We start from the raw sequence: 25402 nt of genomic DNA on the forward strand, positions 1-25402 counted from the left end.
TTGTATATTGTAAATAATGTAATGCAGTGACATTCAACTAGATGAATAATAATGGAATTCAATGAAATGATTCTATATTTTTTCCATTTTGTGGATTTTCCATCGTGCGGCATTTAACGTGTTAAATGTACGTTTTGGAATCATTAATTAATGTTGATAGCGATGGTGTTCGATAAAGTTTAGTGCCAGCTGTGAGTTCTTCAGTATTGTATAATTTAAAGTACTTACATCCACATGTTTTGCAAGTTTGAACCTACTCTTCAGGTAGTTTCGTTGTGTCTAGTGATAATGAGGTAGTAATCACTGAGCATTCATCGAATGAAACAGAGCCATCAACTGGTCTTCAAGGTATAGATGAATAATATTCGAGTAATGGGTGCCATTCATTCATTCTTCAGCGACAGGTTTATGTCCCCGCTTGCCCCACCTATACGCGATCAACAAGATGATCCGGAATCGCTTTGTCTCCTCCTCTTCTTCCTAAATGGAAAGATCTTTTACAGTTCCTGGCAAAATTCAATAATACACGTGTACATTTGAGTATCACCTTGCACTTCGTAGACGTTAAATGAAGATGGTAAACGGCAAATGAAGTATTTTTAATGATAGAGCAAGTTCATTCAGTTGACTTTTTAATTTCTAGGTGATACGTAATTTTTGCGAAGTAAAACGCGAGATTCTATTCCTCTTCCTCATAGTACGATCTGTAATTAAAGTAACAATATTTCCTTTAATCTAAATATTTCGATTAATACACTATAGGTCGGTTAATTATTGACAAATGAATGTACAAAATGAAATTAATTTGGAACGTTAGTACTTTCTATAGGAGAGATGAACAAAAAAATGTCTATATTAAATGATTCTTTATATCCACCGTGATTTTTAAAATAAAAGGAACGAAATATTTGGAGAGCTTCAAATGTAAAACGTGCTGCCATCTAGTAATGCAACGCTACACTATGTGATAGATGTAAAATATATTACCAACATTAGGTTTACAGTCTCCTGTACTCCAATGTATCATCCTATGGTATAAACAGAAATGAAAGACTAAAAGAGTCCATATCGATGTCTTGTCGATCTAGAAATTCGAAATTCAAAACTGATTACCGAACGGTTTATAGATAGAATCTGTTAAATAACTAATTCCTGACGAGATGTTGAAAAGTAAAGATAAAAACAATTGTTGATACTAAATGAGAAAGAATAACAAATTTATTTATGCTTACGTTGTCCATCCCTAGACATAAAGAAAGGTAACGAGAATGTTGAAAAATCGAACGCGATGGCAACCAGTGTACTGATTAGGCTGTATATACTATTAAAATTGTAATACATATAGATATGTGCACATACATTTAGCATATAAAATATTTATTAGAAACTTCTTATACAATAAAAAATAATATCAATACATCAAAATTACAATGTAATGTAATAAAAATGTTTAATATGGTTACTTAAGGTGTTGTACAGTTTTTAAGTAATTTCGAAGATTCTTTTTCAGGGTATTCAATCAATGAACACTGAAATTGTTCTTGGAAAACACTCTTAAATAGTGGCAATACATCATGAACAGTAACATTTCTTTGCAATTCTTTAGTGATACTAGTTACACTTTTCCCTTCTATACCACAAGGCACAATGTGGTCAAACCAGCTCAACTCAGTATTACAATTTAAAGCTAAACCGTGCGTTGTTATATAACGGCTACCATGAATGCCAATAGCACATATTTTTCTGTCGTCTACCCAGACACCAGTATCTGCTGATGTTTGGGCGCGAATACCATAGTTCGCACACAAACGAATTATCATATGTTCTATTTGACAAACGTACCATTTAACACTTTGCTTAAAGTCTTTCAAATTTAATATGGGATATGCCACTAACTGTCCAGGCCCATGGAAAGTTATTAGACCACCTCGATTTGTTCTAAAAAATTCTGCACCTAACTCTTTCAGTCTCTCTTCTTCTTTTACAGTGTAGGCCTTATCTCTAATACCAACAGTATATACTGGATTATGTTCAAGTAGGATTAATGTGTTACAAACATCTTTTTCTGTCTTCTGATGGTGACGATCAAATAATATTTTCTGTAATTTTAGACCAGCAATGTAATTTAGACTACCAGCCCACAAAACTTTCACTGATTTAGAAGACATAACGGTACTATAGTGAAATGTCCTTAGTGTTAAAATCGTCAAACACCATATTATATTTTCACATACTTAATGAACTTCGACATTGTCAACATGCTTAAGATTCTCTTCATTATTTATTGCATTGGCTTTATCCTGTATGACCTTATGTAACAGCCATGAGACCTGCAAACAAATTTGCACTTCTGTAGATCTTCATTTATAATAAATTAGTGGCAAAATGAAATACATACATAAGCATCAGTTGCAGCATAAATTTTCTGATCTTTACTTAAGGGATGTATATGCCATTGACTCATTCTAACTTTGCGATTTTTATCAATCTTTTTCTTTAACTGAAATAAAAAAACATGCATTGAGTTGCACTAAGTAACATTATTTAATTACACTAACCAAATATGCTGTTAATTTTTCTAAACTCCAACGACAAGATCTGTTAAATGTTCTGTTTGCAAACGTGCCACTATCCATACAATTATTTTCTACAACCTTTTCGGCTGGGAATTCCTTAAAATCCCTGCCTAATTTCCAAACATCACTACAAAATTAAAAAATTAGATAATGCATATACTAAATTATATACTATCATGACATAAAAGTTGGGTGACTTACTTCTTAATATTTACTCCAACCAGTTTTATCTTTGGATGACTTAAAAGTACTACAAATGCAGCAGGTAATGTTTTTAATGAATATATATGCAGCAAATGACAAACAGTATCACTAAGACAAATTTGAGCTAAAGCAGTTTTTCCACTTCCAGTTTGAAAACTAAAAGGCCATTCTAAATCAAATCCTATTGGTACTATGTCATTATCTTGTCTTTCTATTTCTGTTCTAAAAATATCGTCAGAAAAAGTAATGCAACCATTAACAAATGTTTATGTCTGCATGCCAAGTTTCTGGTTACATATAATGTATAACTTACATAATGTTATCACAAATCATAGCACAAGTATTAAAATCATTTGTATAATTTATATGGCCCTTAAATACAATAGGTGACAGAAGAGAGATATCGGGCTCTCTTTCTATAATTGGCTTTTCATCATTTCTTTCCTGTAAAAATAATTACAATTAAGGATCAAACTTTACAGCCTACATAACTGAATTCTTTCCTTGATTATAGAAGTATTTTATCTACAAAACAATTCATATTTTTCTAGCGCACAATTAGTATTTCAAGTTTCTCTCACGAAATCTTAATTAAAGAACACTAAAAATACAAACTATTTTCTCTAGTTGAAACACAATTTCCATAAAATCAACATTTTAACCTACTACTAAATGCGCGGGAAGATTCCTAGGAGATCGTCGCACTGTAAATTCCTTAACCTGTGTTGTCGGCTAAAAATATAAGTTTATATAATACCCACAGTATTGCTAATAAATGTGATTGGATAAGTAGATTAACCTCTTGAGATACATTAATGAATGGTAGTTGTCTGTTACGTATACCACGTGTTTTCATGATGATAAAAAGATAGTACTTGTTTAACCAAATAGTTCAATGAAAATTAAAATAGTACAGTCTCAAAATATTAACTTGCACACTGTAATACTTCAGTTAATTAATATTAAAAAATTCTTCCACTAATTGCGAAGTATTAAAACTGAAAACTGCGTGCGACCAATATATAAAATTCAACCATAATTACATCAAACTCAGGAGACTTAGCGAGACGTTCGGGAGCAGTGAACTCAGGCAGCTTGTTTTTAACCTTATCAGCTAATTCGTATTACTACTTCTCTATTTGAAGTCAGTGGATTGTATTAATAAATAATAAGGATAGAAGAGGAAGAGTTGAGGAAGTTGCACAATTATGGGGGCAATATAATATCTAATTATTTACCACCTCACAAGCAAAACTATGTAAGTACCTTTCACTGGTATTCATTTCATACTTTTATAATCAACACATCAAAGAAGAGATAAAAAGGATTCATAATAAGGAGCACAATAAAAATTAAACGGACAACATACGTGAATGCAGAATTATATTTCTTATATAATAAATTACATAGTTATGGAAACTATTACAAAACTAGAATTCAATCCAATAAAGTGATAATACAATTAACAATACAGTAAACAGGTTCACCAAACATTGCTAGGTTTCCTATACACATCAAACTTCTGTTAAACAGTTTTCCAAAGATTGAATTAATAGAATTACCTTGTCATACTTCAAAAAAAATAATTATTATTATAGGAGGAACACACAGCAAACTTCTAATACCATAAATATAACATTACAAATAAGCAGGAATGTTTGACACCTAAACACTGTAAACTGCAAAATGTTCTCGTGTTATGAATGAGAAAACCGATGTATGTTTCCAATACACATTATCAATCAGCTGTCTCGTTCAAAGCCAATTACTCATTTGCAGTAAAATCACCATTCCACATTTATTGCTTGCAATATCCAACAACCTTAAAAAAGAAAATAATAAACGTATATTCGAAATTATTAGCAATTCATGATCTGAAATTTGTAGTTACATACTCCGCACTGACGAGCATTTTCATCACTAGCACACCAATATGAAGGACCCCATGTACACTTGTCTCTTCCCAATTCTTGTTTCTGACAATATTCAACAGTCTAGAAAAACATAATCCATGTATATAAAATATGAATTCTTAGAAACCTATAATATAAAATTCGTATAAACTTACACCGCACTGCTGAGCATTTTCATCACTAGAACACCAGTATGAGGGTCCCCATGTACACTTATTCTTCCCTAAAGCTTCGTTTTTGCAATATTCAACAGTCTAGAAAAAAGTCATGCACATACCACATAAATGATTAAAAACCAATACTGCGGAACACACGATCACTTACCCCGCAATTACGAGCATGTTCATCACTAGAGCACCAATACGAGGGCCCCCAAGTACACTTATCTTTACCCAAAGCAGTACTCTGCCTCAAACTTTGTTTCCGGCAATATTCTACAGTCTTTAAAAAAAACAATGCACATAGGTTCCGTATTATTGACAACAAATAATGTAAAACTAACGCGCACTTACTCCACACAGACGAGCGTTTTCGTCACTAGAACACCAGTATGAGGGTCCCCATGTACATTTATTTTTTCCTAGAGCTTCGCCTTTGCAATATTCAACAAGCTTGAAAAAAATAAACTATGTATACATCATATAAGTAATTACAAATAAACACTGCGAGATGGCTGGTTAACTTACTCCACACTCACGGGCATGCTCATCACTAGAGCACCAATACGAGGGTCCCCATGTACACTTATCTTTCCCCAAAACAGGGCTCTGCCTCAAACTTTGTCTCCGGCAATATTCTACAGTCTATAGAAAAAAGAGAAAAAAGCAATCCAAATACGTCCAGTATTATTGAAATGGAATAGTCGAACAGCAGCGCACACTTACTCCACACTCGCGGGCATGTTCATCACTCGAGCACCAATACGAGGGTCCCCATGTACACTTATCTTTCCCCAAAACAGGGCTCTGCCTCAAACTTTGTCTCCGGCAATATTCTACAGTCTATAGAAAAAAGAGAAAAAAGCAATCCAAATACGTCCAGTATTATTGAAATGGAATAGTCTAACAGCAGCGCACACTTACTCCACACTCGCGGGCATGTTCATCACTCGAGCACCAGTACGCGGGTCCCCATGTGCACTTATCCTTTCCCAAAGCAGGGCTCTGCCTCAAACTATGTTTCTGGCAATATTCTACAGTCTATAGAAAAAAAGAGAAAAAAGCAATCCACATACGTCCAGTTTTATTGAAATGAAATAATGTAACAGCAGAGCGCACTTACTCCACACTCGCGGGCATGTTCATCACTCGAGCACCAGTACGCGGGTCCCCATGTACACTTATCCTTTCCCAAAGCAGGGCTCTGCCTCAAACTTTGTTTCCGGCAATATTGCACAGCCTATGGAAAAAAGACAAGAAAACAATCCGCACACGCCCAGAATTATTGACAAGAAATAATGTAACAGTAGCGCACACTTACTCCACACTCGCGGGCATGTTCATCACTAGAGCACCAGTACGCGGGTCCCCATGTACACTTATCCTTTCCCAAAACAGCGTTCTGCCTCAGACTTTGTCTGTTGCTTCTTTTTGGCGCCACAGCCAGAACGATTCCCTCCTCAATAGCAGCGCAAACAGCATACTCGGACCCTTCTGCAACCGCACTGATTATTTGATCACCGTGTTTGTTAATGAAGATATCACATCTGCCGGAGACAACTTGTGGAAGATGGTCGCACCCTTCGTGCATCAGATGCTCAATGTGAGGTTTCGACTTGTCTGCACCAACCCGACGGGCAATGTAATCAATGAGAGGGGGGCACAGATCGAAGAGACCCCCAAGGATGAGCCGCTCTCGCTGTAGTTCCTTCGACACCAGTTCGTTGCCTGCACAGATAATCAGAGGCCAATCGTTTTACCGCCAATCCAATCGGTCTACTGCTACGAAGAGGCCGAGCGACTTTGTCAATTTTCCCACGTACCTTGCAAATCTGCGTTCCTCGCGGATCGTCTGCAAGCTTTTGCGAATTTGCATACATCCTTAGCGTGACCTCCATTGGAAATTGCGTCAATCAGTTCATCGGCATGGTTTTGGACCAAGCTCTCACAGTCTCCGGAGAAGCGTCCAATGCGACCGCATGCACCGTTCAGGGCGTTCTTGATGCGGTCTCTGGATCTGTCGGTGCCTATTTCGTGTTCCAAAAGATCGACAAGTGCTTCGCAGGCCAAGCATCCCACAACACTTCGCGCTCCACGAGCGGAATCCTCCTGGATACCTCGGAATTCCTCATCTAGCAACACCGGTTCATTAGACGGTGAACTAGCGCAAACGCAAATTGTCCTACGTACCTTCCTGAGTCGCTGGCACCACAGACAGAGAGCTTCTCTCCTCGATAGCAGCGCAAACTGCATCCTCGGAACCCTCCGCAACCGCATGGATTATTTGATCACCATGTTTGGTAATGAAGTTACCGCACCTGCCGGACAAAGCGTGTGGAAGATGGTCGCACCCTTCGTGCATCAGATGCTCAATGTGAGGTTTCGACTTGTCTGCACCAACCCGATGGGCAATGTAATCGATGAGATGGGGGCACAATTTGAAGAGTCCGCTTATGCTGATCCGCTCTCGCTGTTGTTCCTTCGACTCCAGTTCGTTGCCTGCACAGATAATCAGAGGCCAATCGTTTTACCACCAATCCAATCGGTCTACTGCTACGAAGAGGCCGAGCGACTTTGTCAATTTTCCCACGTACCTTGCAAATCTGCGTTCCTCGCGGATCGTCTGCAAGCTTTTGCGAATTTGCATACATCCTTAGCGTGACCTCCATTGGAAATTGCGTCAATCAGTTCATCGGCATGGTTTTGAACCAAGCTCTCACAGTCTCCGGAGAAGCGTCCAATGCGACCGCATGCACCGTTCAGGGCGTTCTTGATGCGGTCTCTGGATCTGTCGGTGCCTATTTCGTGTTCCAAAAGATCGACAAGTGCTTCGCAGGCCAAGCATCCCACAACACTTCGCGCTCCACGAGCGGAATCCTCCTGGATACCTCGGAATTCCTCATCTAGCAACACCGGTTCATTAGACGGTGAACTAGCGCAAACGCAAATTGTCCTACGTACCTTCCTGAGTCGCTGGCACCACAGACAGAGAGCTTCTCTCCTCGATAGCAGCGCAAACTGCATCCTCGGAACCCTCCGCAACCGCATGGATTATTTGATCACCATGTTTGGTAATGAAGTTACCGCACCTGCCGGACAAAGCGTGTGGAAGATGGTCGCACCCTTCGTGCATCAGATGCTCAATGTGAGGTTTCGACTTGTCTGCACCAACCCGATGGGCAATGTAATCGATGAGATGGGGGCACAATTTGAAGAGTCCGCTTATGCTGATCCGCTCTCGCTGTTGTTCCTTCGACTCCAGTTCGTTGCCTGCACAGATAATCAGAGGCCAATCGTTTTACCACCAATCCAATCGGTCTACTGCTACGAAGAGGCCGAGCGACTTTGTCAATTTTCCCACGTACCTTGCAAATCTGCGTTCCTCGCGGATCGTCTGCAAGCTTTTGCGAATTTGCATACATCCTTAGCGTGACCTCCATTGGAAATTGCGTCAATCAGATCATCGGCATGGTTTTGGACCAAGCTCTCACAGTCTCCGGAGAAGCGTCCAATGCGACCGCATGCACCGTTCAGGGCGTTCTTGATGCGGTCTCTGGATCTGTCGGTGCCTATTTCGTGTTCCAAAAGATCGACAAGTGCTTCGCAGGCCAAGCATCCCACAACACTTCGCGCTCCACGAGCGGAATCCTCCTGGATACCTCGGAATTCCTCATCTAGCAACACCGGTTCATTAGACGGTGAACTAGCGCAAACGCAAATTGTCCTACATACCTTCCTGAGTCGCTGGCACCACAGACAGAGAGCTTCTCTCCTCGATAGCAGCGCAAACTGCATCCTCGGAACCCTCCGCAACCGCATGGATTATTTGATCACCATGTTTGGTAATGAAGTTATCGCACCTGCCGGACAAAGCGTGTGGAAGATGGTCGCACCCTTCGTGCATCAGATGCTCAATGTGAGGTTTCGACTTGTCTGCACCAACCCGATGGGCAATGTAATCGATGAGATGGGGGCACAATTTGAAGAGTCCGCTTATGCTGATCCGCTCTCGCTGTTGTTCCTTCGACTCCAGTTCGTTGCCTGCACAGATAATCAGAGGCCAATCGTTTTACCACCAATCCAATCGGTCTACTGCTACGAAGAGGCCGAGCGACTTTGTCAATTTTCCCACGTACCTTGCAAATCTGCGTTCCTCGCGGATCGTCTGCAAGCTTTTGCGAATTTGCATACATCCTTAGCGTGACCTCCATTGGAAATTGCGTCAATCAGTTCATCGGCATGGTTTTGAACCAAGCTCTCACAGTCTCCGGAGAAGCGTCCAATGCGACCGCATGCACCGTTCAGGGCGTTCTTGATGCGGTCTCTGGATCTGTCGGTGCCTATTTCGTGTTCCAAAAGATCGACAAGTGCTTCGCAGGCCAAGCATCCCACAACACTTCGCGCTCCACGAGCGGAATCCTCCTGGATACCTCGGAATTCCTCATCTAGCAACACCGGTTCATTAGACGGTGAACTAGCGCAAACGCAAATTGTCCTACGTACCTTCCTGAGTCGCTGGCACCACAGACAGAGAGCTTCTCTCCTCGATAGCAGCGCAAACTGCATCCTCGGAACCCTCCGCAACCGCATGGATTATTTGATCACCATGTTTGGTAATGAAGTTACCGCACCTGCCGGACAAAGCGTGTGGAAGATGGTCGCACCCTTCGTGCATCAGATGCTCAATGTGAGGTTTCGACTTGTCTGCACCAACCCGATGGGCAATGTAATCGATGAGATGGGGGCACAATTTGAAGAGTCCGCTTATGCTGATCCGCTCTCGCTGTTGTTCCTTCGACTCCAGTTCGTTGCCTGCACAGATAATCAGAGGCCAATCGTTTTACCACCAATCCAATCGGTCTACTGCTACGAAGAGGCCGAGCGACTTTGTCAATTTTCCCACGTACCTTGCAAATCTGCGTTCCTCGCGGATCGTCTGCAAGCTTTTGCGAATTTGCATACATCCTTAGCGTGACCTCCATTGGAAATTGCGTCAATCAGTTCATCGGCATGGTTTTGAACCAAGCTCTCACAGTCTCCGGAGAAGCGTCCAATGCGACCGCATGCACCGTTCAGGGCGTTCTTGATGCGGTCTCTGGATCTGTCGGTGCCTATTTCGTGTTCCAAAAGATCGACAAGTGCTTCGCAGGCCAAGCATCCCACAACACTTCGCGCTCCACGAGCGGAATCCTCCTGGATACCTCGGAATTCCTCATCTAGCAACACCGGTTCATTAGACGGTGAACTAGCGCAAACGCAAATTGTCCTACGTACCTTCCTGAGTCGCTGGCACCACAGACAGAGAGCTTCTCTCCTCGATAGCAGCGCAAACTGCATCCTCGGAACCCTCCGCAACCGCATGGATTATTTGATCACCATGTTTGGTAATGAAGTTACCGCACCTGCCGGACAAAGCGTGTGGAAGATGGTCGCACCCTTCGTGCATCAGATGCTCAATGTGAGGTTTCGACTTGTCTGCACCAACCCGATGGGCAATGTAATCGATGAGATGGGGGCACAATTTGAAGAGTCCGCTTATGCTGATCCGCTCTCGCTGTTGTTCCTTCGACTCCAGTTCGTTGCCTGCACAGATAATCAGAGGCCAATCGTTTTACCACCAATCCAATCGGTCTACTGCTACGAAGAGGCCGAGCGACTTTGTCAATTTTCCCACGTACCTTGCAAATCTGCGTTCCTCGCGGATCGTCTGCAAGCTTTTGCGAATTTGCATACATCCTTAGCGTGACCTCCATTGGAAATTGCGTCAATCAGATCATCGGCATGGTTTTGGACCAAGCTCTCACAGTCTCCGGAGAAGCGTCCAATGCGACCGCATGCACCGTTCAGGGCGTTCTTGATGCGGTCTCTGGATCTGTCGGTGCCTATTTCGTGTTCCAAAAGATCGACAAGTGCTTCGCAGGCCAAGCATCCCACAACACTTCGCGCTCCACGAGCGGAATCCTCCTGGATACCTCGGAATTCCTCATCTAGCAACACCGGTTCATTAGACGGTGAACTAGCGCAAACGCAAATTGTCCTACGTACCTTCCTGAGTCGCTGGCACCACAGACAGAGAGCTTCTCTCCTCGATAGCAGCGCAAACTGCATCCTCGGAACCCTCCGCAACCGCATGGATTATTTGATCACCATGTTTGGTAATGAAGTTACCGCACCTGCCGGACAAAGCGTGTGGAAGATGGTCGCACCCTTCGTGCATCAGATGCTCAATGTGAGGTTTCGACTTGTCTGCACCAACCCGATGGGCAATGTAATCGATGAGATGGGGGCACAATTTGAAGAGTCCGCTTATGCTGATCCGCTCTCGCTGTTGTTCCTTCGACTCCAGTTCGTTGCCTGCACAGATAATCAGAGGCCAATCGTTTTACCACCAATCCAATCGGTCTACTGCTACGAAGAGGCCGAGCGACTTTGTCAATTTTCCCACGTACCTTGCAAATCTGCGTTCCTCGCGGATCGTCTGCAAGCTTTTGCGAATTTGCATACATCCTTAGCGTGACCTCCATTGGAAATTGCGTCAATCAGTTCATCGGCATGGTTTTGGACCAAGCTCTCACAGTCTCCGGAGAAGCGTCCAATGCGACCGCATGCACCGTTCAGGGCGTTCTTGATGCGGTCTCTGGATCTGTCGGTGCCTATTTCGTGTTCCAAAAGATCGACAAGTGCTTCGCAGGCCAAGCAACCCACAACACTTCGCGCTCCACGAGCGGAATCCTCCTGGATACCTCGGAATTCCTCATCTAGCAACACCGGTTCATTAGACGGTGAACTAGCGCAAACGCAAATTGTCCTACATACCTTCCTGAGTCGCTGGCACCACAGACAGAGAGCTTCTCTCCTCGATAGCAGCGCAAACTGCATCCTCGGAACCCTCCGCAACCGCATGGATTATTTGATCACCATGTTTGGTAATGAAGTTATCGCACCTGCCGGACAAAGCGTGTGGAAGATGGTCGCACCCTTCGTGCATCAGATGCTCAATGTGAGGTTTCGACTTGTCTGCACCAACCCGATGGGCAATGTAATCGATGAGATGGGGGCACAATTTGAAGAGTCCGCTTATGCTGATCCGCTCTCGCTGTTGTTCCTTCGACTCCAGTTCGTTGCCTGCACAGATAATCAGAGGCCAATCGTTTTACCACCAATCCAATCGGTCTACTGCTACGAAGAGGCCGAGCGACTTTGTCAATTTTCCCACGTACCTTGCAAATCTGCGTTCCTCGCGGATCGTCTGCAAGCTTTTGCGAATTTGCATACATCCTTAGCGTGACCTCCATTGGAAATTGCGTCAATCAGTTCATCGGCATGGTTTTGGACCAAGCTCTCACAGTCTCCGGAGAAGCGTCCAATGCGACCGCATGCACCGTTCAGGGCGTTCTTGATGCGGTCTCTGGATCTGTCGGTGCCTATTTCGTGTTCCAAAAGATCGACAAGTGCTTCGCAGGCCAAGCATCCCACAACACTTCGCGCTCCACGAGCGGAATCCTCCTGGATACCTCGGAATTCCTCATCTAGCAACACCGGTTCATTAGACGGTGAACTAGCGCAAACGCAAATTGTCCTACGTACCTTCCTGAGTCGCTGGCACCACAGACAGAGAGCTTCTCTCCTCGATAGCAGCGCAAACTGCATCCTCGGAACCCTCCGCAACCGCATGGATTATTTGATCACCATGTTTGGTAATGAAGTTACCGCACCTGCCGGACAAAGCGTGTGGAAGATGGTCGCACCCTTCGTGCATCAGATGCTCAATGTGAGGTTTCGACTTGTCTGCACCAACCCGATGGGCAATGTAATCGATGAGATGGGGGCACAATTTGAAGAGTCCGCTTATGCTGATCCGCTCTCGCTGTTGTTCCTTCGACTCCAGTTCGTTGCCTGCACAGATAATCAGAGGCCAATCGTTTTACCACCAATCCAATCGGTCTACTGCTACGAAGAGGCCGAGCGACTTTGTCAATTTTCCCACGTACCTTGCAAATCTGCGTTCCTCGCGGATCGTCTGCAAGCTTTTGCGAATTTGCATACATCCTTAGCGTGACCTCCATTGGAAATTGCGTCAATCAGTTCATCGGCATGGTTTTGAACCAAGCTCTCACAGTCTCCGGAGAAGCGTCCAATGCGACCGCATGCACCGTTCAGGGCGTTCTTGATGCGGTCTCTGGATCTGTCGGTGCCTATTTCGTGTTCCAAAAGATCGACAAGTGCTTCGCAGGCCAAGCATCCCACAACACTTCGCGCTCCACGAGCGGAATCCTCCTGGATACCTCGGAATTCCTCATCTAGCAACACCGGTTCATTAGACGGTGAACTAGCGCAAACGCAAATTGTCCTACGTACCTTCCTGAGTCGCTGGCACCACAGACAGAGAGCTTCTCTCCTCGATAGCAGCGCAAACTGCATCCTCGGAACCCTCCGCAACCGCATGGATTATTTGATCACCATGTTTGGTAATGAAGTTACCGCACCTGCCGGACAAAGCGTGTGGAAGATGGTCGCACCCTTCGTGCATCAGATGCTCAATGTGAGGTTTCGACTTGTCTGCACCAACCCGATGGGCAATGTAATCGATGAGATGGGGGCACAATTTGAAGAGTCCGCTTATGCTGATCCGCTCTCGCTGTTGTTCCTTCGACTCCAGTTCGTTGCCTGCACAGATAATCAGAGGCCAATCGTTTTACCACCAATCCAATCGGTCTACTGCTACGAAGAGGCCGAGCGACTTTGTCAATTTTCCCACGTACCTTGCAAATCTGCGTTCCTCGCGGATCGTCTGCAAGCTTTTGCGAATTTGCATACATCCTTAGCGTGACCTCCATTGGAAATTGCGTCAATCAGTTCATCGGCATGGTTTTGGACCAAGCTCTCACAGTCTCCGGAGAAGCGTCCAATGCGACCGCATGCACCGTTCAGGGCGTTCTTGATGCGGTCTCTGGATCTGTCGGTGCCTATTTCGTGTTCCAAAAGATCGACAAGTGCTTCGCAGGCCAAGCATCCCACAACACTTCGCGCTCCACGAGCGGAATCCTCCTGGATACCTCGGAATTCCTCATCTAGCAACACCGGTTCATTAGACGGTGAACTAGCGCAAACGCAAATTGTCCTACGTACCTTCCTGAGTCGCTGGCACCACAGACAGAGAGCTTCTCTCCTCGATAGCAGCGCAAACTGCATCCTCGGAACCCTCCGCAACCGCATGGATTATTTGATCACCATGTTTGGTAATGAAGTTACCGCACCTGCCGGACAAAGCGTGTGGAAGATGGTCGCACCCTTCGTGCATCAGATGCTCAATGTGAGGTTTCGACTTGTCTGCACCAACCCGATGGGCAATGTAATCGATGAGATGGGGGCACAATTTGAAGAGTCCGCTTATGCTGATCCGCTCTCGCTGTTGTTCCTTCGACTCCAGTTCGTTGCCTGCACAGATAATCAGAGGCCAATCGTTTTACCACCAATCCAATCGGTCTACTGCTACGAAGAGGCCGAGCGACTTTGTCAATTTTCCCACGTACCTTGCAAATCTGCGTTCCTCGCGGATCGTCTGCAAGCTTTTGCGAATTTGCATACATCCTTAGCGTGACCTCCATTGGAAATTGCGTCAATCAGTTCATCGGCATGGTTTTGAACCAAGCTCTCACAGTCTCCGGAGAAGCGTCCAATGCGACCGCATGCACCGTTCAGGGCGTTCTTGATGCGGTCTCTGGATCTGTCGGTGCCTATTTCGTGTTCCAAAAGATCGACAAGTGCTTCGCAGGCCAAGCATCCCACAACACTTCGCGCTCCACGAGCGGAATCCTCCTGGATACCTCGGAATTCCTCATCTAGCAACACCGGTTCATTAGACGGTGAACTAGCGCAAACGCAAATTGTCCTACGTACCTTCCTGAGTCGCTGGCACCACAGACAGAGAGCTTCTCTCCTCGATAGCAGCGCAAACTGCATCCTCGGAACCCTCCGCAACCGCATGGATTATTTGATCACCATGTTTGGTAATGAAGTTACCGCACCTGCCGGACAAAGCGTGTGGAAGATGGTCGCACCCTTCGTGCATCAGATGCTCAATGTGAGGTTTCGACTTGTCTGCACCAACCCGATGGGCAATGTAATCGATGAGATGGGGGCACAATTTGAAGAGTCCGCTTATGCTGATCCGCTCTCGCTGTTGTTCCTTCGACTCCAGTTCGTTGCCTGCACAGATAATCAGAGGCCAATCGTTTTACCACCAATCCAATCGGTCTACTGCTACGAAGAGGCCGAGCGACTTTGTCAATTTTCCCACGTACCTTGCAAATCTGCGTTCCTCGCGGATCGTCTGCAAGCTTTTGCGAATTTGCATACATCCTTAGCGTGACCTCCATTGGAAATTGCGTCAATCAGTTCATCGGCATGGTTTTGAACCAAGCTCTCACAGTCTCCGGAGAAGCGTCCAATGCGACCGCATGCACCGTTCAGGGCGTTCTTGATGCGGTCTCTGGATCTGTCGGTGCCTATTTCGTGTTCCAAAAGATCGACAAGTGCTTCGCAGGCCAAGCATCCCACAACACTTCGCGCTCCACGAGCGGAATCCTCCTGGATACCTCGGAATTCCTCATCTAGCAACACCGGTTCATTAGACGGTGAACTAGCGCAAACGCAAATTGTCCTACGTACCTTCCTGAGTCGCTGGCACCACAGACAGAGAGCTTCTCTCCTCGATAGCAGCGCAAACTGCATCCTCGGAACCCTCCGCAACCGCATGGATTATTTGATCACCATGTTTGGTAATGAAGTTACCGCACCTGCCGGACAAAGCGTGTGGAAGATGGTCGCACCCTTCGTGCATCAGATGCTCAATGTGAGGTTTCGACTTGTCTGCACCAACCCGATGGGCAATGTAATCGATGAGATGGGGGCACAATTTGAAGAGTCCGCTTATGCTGATCCGCTCTCGCTGTTGTTCCTTCGACTCCAGTTCGTTGCCTGCACAGATAATCAGAGGCCAATCGTTTTACCACCAATCCAATCGGTCTACTGCTACGAAGAGGCCGAGCGACTTTGTCAATTTTCCCACGTACCTTGCAAATCTGCGTTCCTCGCGGATCGTCTGCAAGCTTTTGCGAATTTGCATACATCCTTAGCGTGACCTCCATTGGAAATTGCGTCAATCAGTTCATCGGCATGGTTTTGAACCAAGCTCTCACAGTCTCCGGAGAAGCGTCCAATGCGACCGCATGCACCGTTCAGGGCGTTCTTGATGCGGTCTCTGGATCTGTCGGTGCCTATTTCGTGTTCCAAAAGATCGACAAGTGCTTCGCAGGCCAAGCATCCCACAACACTTCGCGCTCCACGAGCGGAATCCTCCTGGATACCTCGGAATTCCTCATCTAGCAACACCGGTTCATTAGACGGTGAACTAGCGCAAACGCAAATTGTCCTACGTACCTTCCTGAGTCGCTGGCACCACAGACAGAGAGCTTCTCTCCTCGATAGCAGCGCAAACTGCATCCTCGGAACCCTCCGCAACCGCATGGATTATTTGATCACCATGTTTGGTAATGAAGTTACCGCACCTGCCGGACAAAGCGTGTGGAAGATGGTCGCACCCTTCGTGCATCAGATGCTCAATGTGAGGTTTCGACTTGTCTGCACCAACCCGATGGGCAATGTAATCGATGAGATGGGGGCACAATTTGAAGAGTCCGCTTATGCTGATCCGCTCTCGCTGTTGTTCCTTCGACTCCAGTTCGTTGCCTGCACAGATAATCAGAGGCCAATCGTTTTACCACCAATCTAATCGGTCTACTGCTACGAAGAGGCCGAGCGACTTTGTCAATTTTCCCACATACCCTGTATTGTGTTATGTGTATATAAATAAATGTTGAGTGAGGTTATATCTGTATCATAACATAACCTATCTATCATGTACCTGTCATAGCATCTTCATCAGCTGATTCGCAAAGGTTGAGTGCACTGCAAATAGTGTTGGAGCGAGCATGCGTAACGAAAGCATTAATTATATAGTCTCCGTGCTTATCCGCCAGCTGCTGACATTCATGTGAAACAGCCTTAACGTGGTTGCATGCAGAAACCATAGCGTTTTCTATATTTGATTTTGTTTTATCACTTCCAACTTTCTTATCGACAGCTCTGATAATTAGTTTGCAGGTAGTACACGAAGGTGTCGCTCGTGCATGGATACTTCTCTTTTGCCTTTCCCCCAGGTGTCCGTTGTTGAATGAAAATGCTGCTATATTCGTACGTACTAAAAAGGGGGTAGAATATTTTCTTTAATTTTATTTCAACTTCTTACAAGTAGTACAATTTTTACAATGAATGTAGGTTCAATTAAATTATACATATATAAATATATATGTATACAGTCGCGAATGTGTGTATGAATTATATTATACATAGTTCTGAAGTTACGAGAGTGCAAACTGCGGAAGGACTATATTTTATGGCATCCATTATTTGATCACCATGTTTATCAATATAATTAATACATTTCTGAACCTCTGATTTTGGAAGAAGTTTGCACGCTTGTTCCATTTTAGCTTTTGAGAGATTTGTCATGCCTATTTCTTTCTCAATAAAACTTACAACGAATTTACATAACGTACATGATTCGGAAGTGACTTTGTTCTTATTCTCCGTCCATATGTTAGCATTCGGTGATACTATGTCTGGTATCTCATTAGTTACTGTTAATAAAAAAAAGTACATTTTATTATTGAATTTCATAACATAAAATCTAACTATATTAGCTAATATACGTACGGATTTCGCCATTTTTATCGGTAACAAACATTTCCTTCACTTCCGATCTGCTAGGTGGATCACAAAGTTTAATATAAACACACACTTCTTGGGGTGTCAAGTCTGCAAGTAACATTTCTATAAGCTCTTTGCTGTATCCATCTACCAAATCTTGACATTCTGAGGACAGACTTGGAAGTAAATGACTACAGGCCTTTTCTAACGCATCCTTTATGTGAGCCTGCAATAGGAATCACAAAATAGTTCCATAACGATGCTGTTTGAAATAACATTGGTTTTTAGAAAATGGAAATTATGAGTATTTTCTCACCTCGGTTTTATTATCTTTAATGACATTATAAACTTCGGATATGGCGAGCAAACACATTGGACAACTAGGTTTGCGCGTCTTTTCTTCCACAACATATTTTCCAGGAATACTTCGCCATAATGCCATAAAGCTTGGCGAGGGACATAAATGTAACATTGGACACACCTGGAAATTATTTCTCCTAAGGTCTCTATCACGATTATAATAATTAATGCATAATATATTATATACTAACAGTAGAAGGATCAATTTCTTGAACTAATATAGCAACAATAGCATCTCCGTAAGTTTCTATAAATTCTTGACATTCGCGATTTATAGCATCAGGAAAACGCTTACATACACTTTCTACCACATCTTTCACCTTATCCTGGTCAATAAATAAAATTATTTGTGTGGCCATACAGTTTATTTTTATATATTCATTTATATAATTATAATTCTTACCTCTGTAACAGGATTTGTCAAAGATTCTTGAATTTGATGTAACACATACCCGCAAAGGGCACACGATTTTGAGTCTTCTACTGGAGCTTGTGCGAAAGGAAAAGGCATCATTCTTTCAATAGGTAACTGTTTTTCTGATGCACTTAGTTCCTCAAATTTCTTAGTGTTCACATTGTCATTTGAGTTTTGGAGAAGGCGTGCCACATTTACATTGTGAGGCAACAGAGGCCAAATTGGTTCAGACTATGTGACATAAAAATATAAAATGAATATCACATTTTATGTAGCTTTTGTTGTGTCATCACATCGTTAACAAAAGAGAATTATTTACCTGTACGGATCTTCCTGGAGCAGGACATAAACTAGTCATTTGACATATAGCATTACTATTCAATCCTTTTGTAAGATACTCATAAATTTGTGGATAATATTCATCAACAATGGAAGTACACTATAAATCAACACATATGACAAATAAAAAGCCTCAAACACATGCAGACACACGTACATATATATAAGTAATAAATAGAAGAATACTTACCTCATCTGCAAATGATTTGGTTTGTTTACATAATCCGTCTAAGACTTGATGAAATTCTGCTTCTGTGGTATTAGCTACCAGAAGATCTTTTAAATGTCCCACGAGTTGCTCACACAATTTACATGGTAAATCATCGCTAACATCAACCATACCGACGCTTGAGAGTGGCCTAATTTCAACTTTAGGACTCTGAAATTATTCATACAGTACGTGTTTGTCTATATTCAACCTAATGCTAAAAATACAAGATTGGTTTGAAATTTACCACATCAGATTCATCATGTTTGTGAAATCTTGCATTGCATTGACCGGATAAGTGACAGATATTCTGAGGATTGAAATTTCCTCTTAAGTGATCATGTATGGTATCAAAATACGATACAATGATAGCTGAACAAGCATCCGAGAAAGTACTAAAGTCTGCGCATACATTAAGCAATTGCTTTAACATTTGATCACGTGGAGTACTCCTTAATTTATGTTCCATATGTGCTGCAACTGTGTAACATTTTGTACATTCATCAGGCTCAAACTCGTCCTTCTCCAAAGAATGGGATCTCATGTCAGCAACCTAAATTATAATTAATACAACATAAGCAAAATACAAAACAAGCAGTACACAAAAGCACGAAAGTGTAGTTGTTTTCATTGAACAAAATAAGGAAAAGTTTTAAGGAACGTTCACAAACAAATATACAGCAAGAACTACACAAACAAACACAGAACTATCATTTTTACAGACCTTACTTGTTGGTTGCTCATATTTTTCTAATAACTTGTCGATATGAGCGGAATTACAAAGTCCAGCAACTGAACATACAACAGATGGATTCATTTGTGATGCTAATGTTTCTACCAATTCAGGAATAAATTGGTCAACAATTGATACGCATTCTTTCACAATTGGTTTCAGGTGAATCAGTTTGCAGCTTCCTTCAAACACAGCTTTCAAATCCTGCTGGGTTTGATTGCTTTCTAACTGATCACGAGCTTGTTGAACCATATCCTTACAAACATTGCAAACACTGTCATTATCCTCTGGTACCTTCATATGGTTCCATTTTATCCGAATACATTCTTTAGTTGTATTACATTCTGCTGCAGTTCTGTAGATAGATCAAGTACAACGTGTTAATACAATATCAATACACATTGCAATTAATATAAATGTATATAGTAATACAATAATCAATTGAATTTATATTAAAAAATAACATCAATTCTTTCTTAATACACCATAAAACCTACTTTATATTTTCACACCAATACGAGGGACCCCAGGTGCATTCATTTTTACCCAGCAGATGAAAATCAGTCGGCCCTTCTGCAGTAATTATTGACTTTGCTGTACATACTAAAAAACATTTAAAAGATAATGAATCATACTCATATCCATTAACATCATATACCTAGAAAGTATGTTTTCATTAGTAAATAAAAACGTTCATGTAACAGTAAACCTATAATATAAATAATTTTACAAAAAGATGTGCATATATAACTAACACGTTCAAATGTCCTCTGCTTAAATAAAATTACTTCAAGGCAATCGTACACATAATTATCCAGCATACGCTTTACTTAACAATACTCCTCCCAATCACAAATTCCTCAATTCTTATTGTTAAGAACTGACTCATCTTATACATATGATTAAACGTGCCCCATGTTTTCTGACTAACAATACTAAGATTATTAATTCCGCTGAAACGGGGAAGCTTGTAACATCATTAACCATGTAAACATGTGAAAAGCTATATTTAAGAAGAAATAATCTGGACAACATTGAAGATCCAAGGTACAATGATAATATTCCGGACGATTGATATTTATTCCAATCAGTATGACGTAGAACGCTGCGTTTCAAACACACAAACCGCATAGGTACTTTATACCGAGAAAGTATGAAACATCGCATAACTGACTGCGTCATGGACAAAGGAGGATTAATTTGAATGTTGAACGGTCGGATCACTCACCAGCTAAAGTCGCGCAGAGCGCGATCAGTATCTTCATTTTCGTTCCTTCACTTTTCAATTTCACTGGGAACAGAAAAAAAACGAACAAGACGTAGTCGTTATGTTCTCTTTGTTATCCGAGCGACCACAAACAACGTGCCAATTACCTTTGCTGAAGGTCTTGAAAGATAGCAACCGAACAGGGGTATCGACGAATTGTTAGACAACGCTCCGTCAGATACTATTGTCAATCGACGGCTTCCCAGCGCTTTTACGTATTTTCTGACTATTGCGTTCTCCCTCTGATCCTCTCTTTCTATTCTCCTCGACGACCAATAGCAGTTGCGCCACGATCGTCACGTGTCACGCGCAAGTCTTCCTAACTGACAGCATGGAAATTGATAGTTTTCGATGTGTATCGCATTTTTGAAATATGAGACATCTTACACTATTCCTCAAAATGGATCCCCAGTTGCGAACCGTCGTTTTTACAAGTCGAGAAGGACGAGAGTAATTATGTATCACGATTGATCCCGGTTGGAATTGATTTTTATTTGGACACCCAGTAGCGTCATCTGACGGCGTTGACAGTAAAATAACACGAGAGAAAACAAATGCACTCGTACTTTATACATGCACGGAGGGCTTCTGCCTTCTCCGATCGTCGATTCGACGTTGCGATCGAGAAAGCGCACATTATCGTATCGTTTCGAGAAAACTGGTGGGGAACGATGAAAGGAAATCGCTTCCTGCAGTTGTATGAGAAAAAGCATTATCGGCGCATAATTATGCGCGACAGCAACGCAGCAACGAACGAATTTTTGATAAAATAACATTTGATCGATAGCCTGTTTTGGTCTCCTTTGTCGCAGCGGATAAGGAAAACCGAGGGTGCAACAGAAGTAAACCGCGCGTATTAACATTTCTTTGAGCTTTACATAATTGAGGAATGCGAGTAAAAATAGCGTTCATCGGGTTTAAATAATGATTCAACATCTCAAATTTAATACGAAATCGGGGTTCCTTTCGTATTCTGCGGTTATCATTGTGTACTTCATGCCCTAAATTTCTCTGGCTTAGCTCGATTTCAATGGGACGATCAAATGTTATTCAGTATGTTTCCTTTCAATTGGAAAAACACTGTTTATTATCTGAAATTTAATGAATGTAGATCCTCGTGAAGTATGTGTTTTAGTAACAATTTCCGCAGTCATAATTCTTATTATTTAATCTTCCGTATAGGTAACTGAATTTTAGCAATAATATTCGGAAAACTAATGTTAGTTCCACTTTGTCCTCTGCACTTGCTGCAAACGCAGTAAAGAACAAGAAAAATGTTCAAATTACGCAGTGTTAGGCTGCAGTTTCTAGATAACGGTAATGCAACTTTTTTATTCATCGCGCACTGTAATTTTCGTTCGTCAAATAGTAGAATACATTTGAGGGCTTCTCTCAGAAATCTGCCGTTCAACGTGGTAATCGCTGGTAAATTTAAGTTCCGACAGGATAAAGATCAAAAATTATTTCTAATATAGTACACAACAAGGAGATTAATACACGGAAAATTCTAAGAGATACCGACCTGCATACATAGTAACAATAATTTCACAAATATAATTTGCATTACCGTATATTCATGTGACAACGAGAATTTGTTATTTCATTGCCTCTTTTCAATTATTTATGCAACCGGGAGCAATAAATAAATGAAAATTAACGCGCTCCTTATCGAAAATTCATATGTCTTGAAGTACAGCATAATTTCTCCATTACTTTTGTTCTTTGCAGGCGTATTTCAAATGCATTATCATTAACACCGAAAGCAACCGAGTAATACCATTGTCAGTGCTGCGTTATACTTTTATAAAAATTACAAAGATACATCCATCGGGAAATTAATTTGCTTATATTCCAATTCGGGTACATTTAATTCAATTCATTTAATAATTCCCCGAGAAAGCATCCGTCATCTTTTAGATAATGCTGAAAGAAACTCGATATACGTCATTCTAAACCGTCTCATACTTTCAGTACCAAACAACATGAAATTCGAACCCATGTGACATCCGGTTCGTTAATCCTAAACTTAAACTCGCTTCTGCAGCAGTAATTTACTCGGAAAATAAAATATAAGTGAATTGATACGGTAATATCGGGAACGTCCGCGCATGCGTTTATTATTAAACATTGTAATGCGTTCGTTAATCGCGATAAACCAGAAATGTTTCTCTCTTCACTATCAAAGTGGGAATGTAATAAATAAGTACAGTGTAACTAATTACAAAAGGACAACCGTACAAAATGTCCACGTTATCTTTGCGCGGACCGTTCCTGAGGAATGGTAAGTATAAGGACAAATGGCAGAGTACAAAGTTGTATCTACAATTTACTACGAACAATACAACAGTGTATAACAATCTATCATGTTTATAATATTCGACAAGAAGTGACTGTGATATTCAATTTTACAAATGGAAGGCAATATATAAATGTTACGTAAATGTCTGCGTTTGTAAATACTCGATGATATAACTCGAATGGCATCAACAATAAAACTGGATGTCACTCGACAAATAAGAAAATATTAACGACGCGACATTTTGACGTCGCGTACGGAATTAACGGAAGCAAATGCTTGACGCCATGATTGTTTCGCAGGCTATGGGAGATGAATCTCTGATTTGAAACGAAATATTCAAGGTATGTGACGTTAGGAATTTTTCGAGTAAAATAACCTATATATAAACCAACTATGTGTATAAATAAATAAGGAAGTCAAAGTTTATCCGTGTTTGGAAGTTGAAGGCCGTCGTAAATATATCTCGCGTACACTGGACAGAATACAAGAGGAAAAGGGAGAAAAAAGAAAACAATGACGTTGTCTCGGCGAAACATTATCACAATAGATTTCGGGAACCGTGTTGATAACGTCTCGGCAGAGGCATTTTTATAAATGAAAAGTCACTCACAAGCAACGCCTATCTCTCTAATTAAACTAATTTACTGTTCTGGTTAAGGGAAGCATGCTTTGAGAGTGATTCGCAGCGATGGAGATTTAATAAATAATATTGGCTGATTAAGCAATGTCATTGCATGACTATATAGGAGCAAATAATAATGCATACACGTTCTCAAAACATTGATGCCTTTTTAATTATTGTAAGATAACAAAGATCATTGAAACTGGAGAACATTTAACGAAAGATCTATACTTAGAACGCAGAAATGCATAACTGAACGAAAGCTCAGTAATTAGAGAATACGGATTCCCTTCATTATATGTACAATCTTCAAGTATACATTTTACGAACAATGATTTGGCTGGTAATTTCTGTATCATGGGTCCAGAGGGCAGCTCATTACCATTAACCTATACCTCCATCGTGGAATCTGTTGATTCAAGTATATTTAAATACTTATAAGTCTGTACATAGTACGTTAATTGATTAATTTGAGTATAAACAAGATGTGTAGTTCATAATAATCAAAATAATTTAGAATTGTAGCTTTTGGTATATAATAATTTGTTCATGAAAAGACTGGAAAATGTAGCTTATATCATCGGTTTCCGTGGTGTAGTGGTTATCACATCCGCCTAACACGCGGAAGGTCCCCGGTTCGATCCCGGGCGGAAACATTACTTTTTTCCCCTTGAACCTCAAATTTGAAAAGTGAATAGAATTTACTGCTGCATCACTGTTCTCTATTTTTTGGTCTGTGAAGTTAACACGTTGAACGCCGCACGATTTCATAGAACAAAATACACAAAATGGAAAAGGTATAATATCAAATCATTTGATTGTATTGCATTGTTATTATTGCACGTTCATCTAACTGAATGTCATCGCATTAGATAGCATCATTTATAATATAGAAATATTTTCAATCATCGTTTAATTGAAATGAACTATAGTAATTCGATTTGGTTGGGGGTCACCGGTGACCCCTACGACATTCAACGTGTTAAGCGATTTGACCGATGACTCGTACATCATGCACATAGAAAAATATGAAATTTAACCGTTATCGGACGGTATGTCACCTTCGACGTGATGTTACAGTTTTTTCCGTAGCGGGTGTTTGTCACATTGCGTGACAGAGCAGGCCACTCTTCCATATTAGAAACCGTTTTAAAAAATATACTTTGACAAAGTGTAAACAGACAAAAGCATGTCACTTCTTATAAGGGTTAATATTGCTAAAAATAGTTAACCAGTGGAGTGTGAGGGTATTTGCGCATAACCAACGCTTTCGAATTTCTTGAAAGTATAAATAGGAAGTATGATGTTGAGCAGAAAGTTATATAGATGACTGAATAACGTAAATAATTAGGCAAGAGCGGAACGAAAGAACTGTGGTATGAAATCATTGGAGTAAAAAAAAATTTGTTATTATTTTTATCCTTTATTATTTATTATTTTTTTGAAAAATTAGAGTAATATATGAAACAATCAAACTTCTCATGACAGTCACTCTGCAAAGAATAAGAAGCAAGAATAAGAATAATAAGAAAGTATT

At 41.6% G+C, this 25402-nt stretch overlaps 4 protein-coding genes, 1 long non-coding RNA gene and 1 other non-coding gene across 16 annotated transcripts in view; 2 read left to right on the top strand and 4 right to left on the bottom strand.

The window, feature by feature from the left end:
• Positions 1-1356: 1356 nt before the first annotated feature.
• Lipt2 (Lipoyl(octanoyl) transferase 2) lies at positions 1357-2168 on the bottom strand. Its single transcript, XM_076370926.1, has one exon. The coding sequence runs from the start codon at positions 2166-2168 to the stop codon at positions 1464-1466; it is 705 nt and encodes a 234-aa protein (XP_076227041.1). The 3' UTR covers positions 1357-1463.
• On the bottom strand, positions 1949-4014 carry WRNexo (WRN RecQ like helicase). 5 transcript variants are annotated; one of them, XM_031989979.2, is made up of 8 exons: positions 3580-3731; positions 3447-3512; positions 3094-3224; positions 2778-3002; positions 2559-2703; positions 2399-2500; positions 2235-2330; positions 1949-2099 (listed from the first exon to the last, which is right to left on the bottom strand). In XM_031989979.2, the coding sequence occupies exons 1-7, from the start codon at positions 3634-3636 to the stop codon at positions 2235-2237; spliced, it is 822 nt and encodes a 273-aa protein (XP_031845839.1). In that variant the 5' UTR covers positions 3637-3731; the 3' UTR covers positions 1949-2099. The 5 variants fall into 5 exon arrangements, with proteins under 5 accessions (XP_031845839.1, XP_031845846.1, XP_031845838.1 ...); XM_031989986.2 differs by lacking the exons at positions 1949-2099; positions 3580-3731 and adding an exon at positions 3824-3896 and having other exon boundaries at positions 2180-2330; XM_031989978.2 differs by lacking the exon at positions 1949-2099 and having other exon boundaries at positions 2180-2330.
• LOC116427248 (cilia- and flagella-associated protein 276) overlaps positions 3812-25402 on the top strand; it is a 34623-nt gene continuing 13032 nt past the window's right edge. The window contains exons 1-2 of one of the 3 annotated variants that reach the window (XM_031977369.2): positions 22694-23225; positions 23543-23584. The gene's annotated coding sequence lies outside the window, so the exon portion shown is untranslated. Of the gene's footprint in view, positions 4039-22693; positions 23226-23542; positions 23585-25402 lie in introns of those variants that run through there. The other 2 variants (XM_076370927.1, XM_031977371.2) reach the window with 2 other exon arrangements.
• On the bottom strand, positions 4147-21539 carry Sap-r (prosaposin). 5 transcript variants are annotated; one of them, XM_076370920.1, is made up of 50 exons: positions 21332-21539; positions 21052-21267; positions 20906-20968; positions 20175-20280; positions 19669-20032; positions 19192-19497; positions 18927-19115; positions 18717-18836; positions 18386-18628; positions 18174-18308; positions 17939-18103; positions 17629-17848; positions 17472-17552; positions 16778-17113; positions 16294-16602; positions 15927-16235; positions 15523-15831; positions 15156-15464; positions 14752-15060; positions 14385-14693; positions 13981-14289; positions 13614-13922; positions 13210-13518; positions 12843-13151; positions 12439-12747; positions 12072-12380; positions 11668-11976; positions 11301-11609; positions 10897-11205; positions 10530-10838; positions 10126-10434; positions 9759-10067; positions 9355-9663; positions 8988-9296; positions 8584-8892; positions 8217-8525; positions 7813-8121; positions 7446-7754; positions 7042-7350; positions 6675-6983; positions 6173-6579; positions 5975-6091; positions 5776-5892; positions 5578-5694; positions 5380-5496; positions 5206-5304; positions 5018-5134; positions 4849-4947; positions 4676-4774; positions 4147-4602 (listed from the first exon to the last, which is right to left on the bottom strand). In XM_076370920.1, the coding sequence occupies exons 3-50, from the start codon at positions 20940-20942 to the stop codon at positions 4579-4581; spliced, it is 11649 nt and encodes a 3882-aa protein (XP_076227035.1). In that variant the 5' UTR covers positions 20943-20968; positions 21052-21267; positions 21332-21539; the 3' UTR covers positions 4147-4578. The 5 variants fall into 5 exon arrangements, with proteins under 5 accessions (XP_076227035.1, XP_076227037.1, XP_076227036.1 ...); XM_076370922.1 differs by lacking the exons at positions 5776-5892; positions 20906-20968; positions 21052-21267; positions 21332-21539 and having other exon boundaries at positions 20175-20304; XM_076370921.1 differs by lacking the exons at positions 5206-5304; positions 20906-20968; positions 21052-21267; positions 21332-21539 and having other exon boundaries at positions 20175-20304.
• Positions 24013-25090, bottom strand: LOC143174927 (uncharacterized). The gene is made up of 2 exons (XR_012999435.1): positions 24927-25090; positions 24013-24274 (listed from the first exon to the last, which is right to left on the bottom strand). It is a non-coding gene; the product is annotated as an uncharacterized LOC143174927 (long non-coding RNA).
• Positions 24449-24521, top strand: TRNAV-AAC (transfer RNA valine (anticodon AAC)). The gene has a single exon. It is a non-coding gene; the product is annotated as a tRNA-Val (tRNA).

The sequence above is a fragment of the Nomia melanderi genome, chromosome 9 (genome assembly GCF_051020985.1).
Source record: "Nomia melanderi isolate GNS246 chromosome 9, iyNomMela1, whole genome shotgun sequence".
Classification (NCBI taxonomy): domain Eukaryota; kingdom Metazoa; phylum Arthropoda; class Insecta; order Hymenoptera; family Halictidae; genus Nomia; species Nomia melanderi.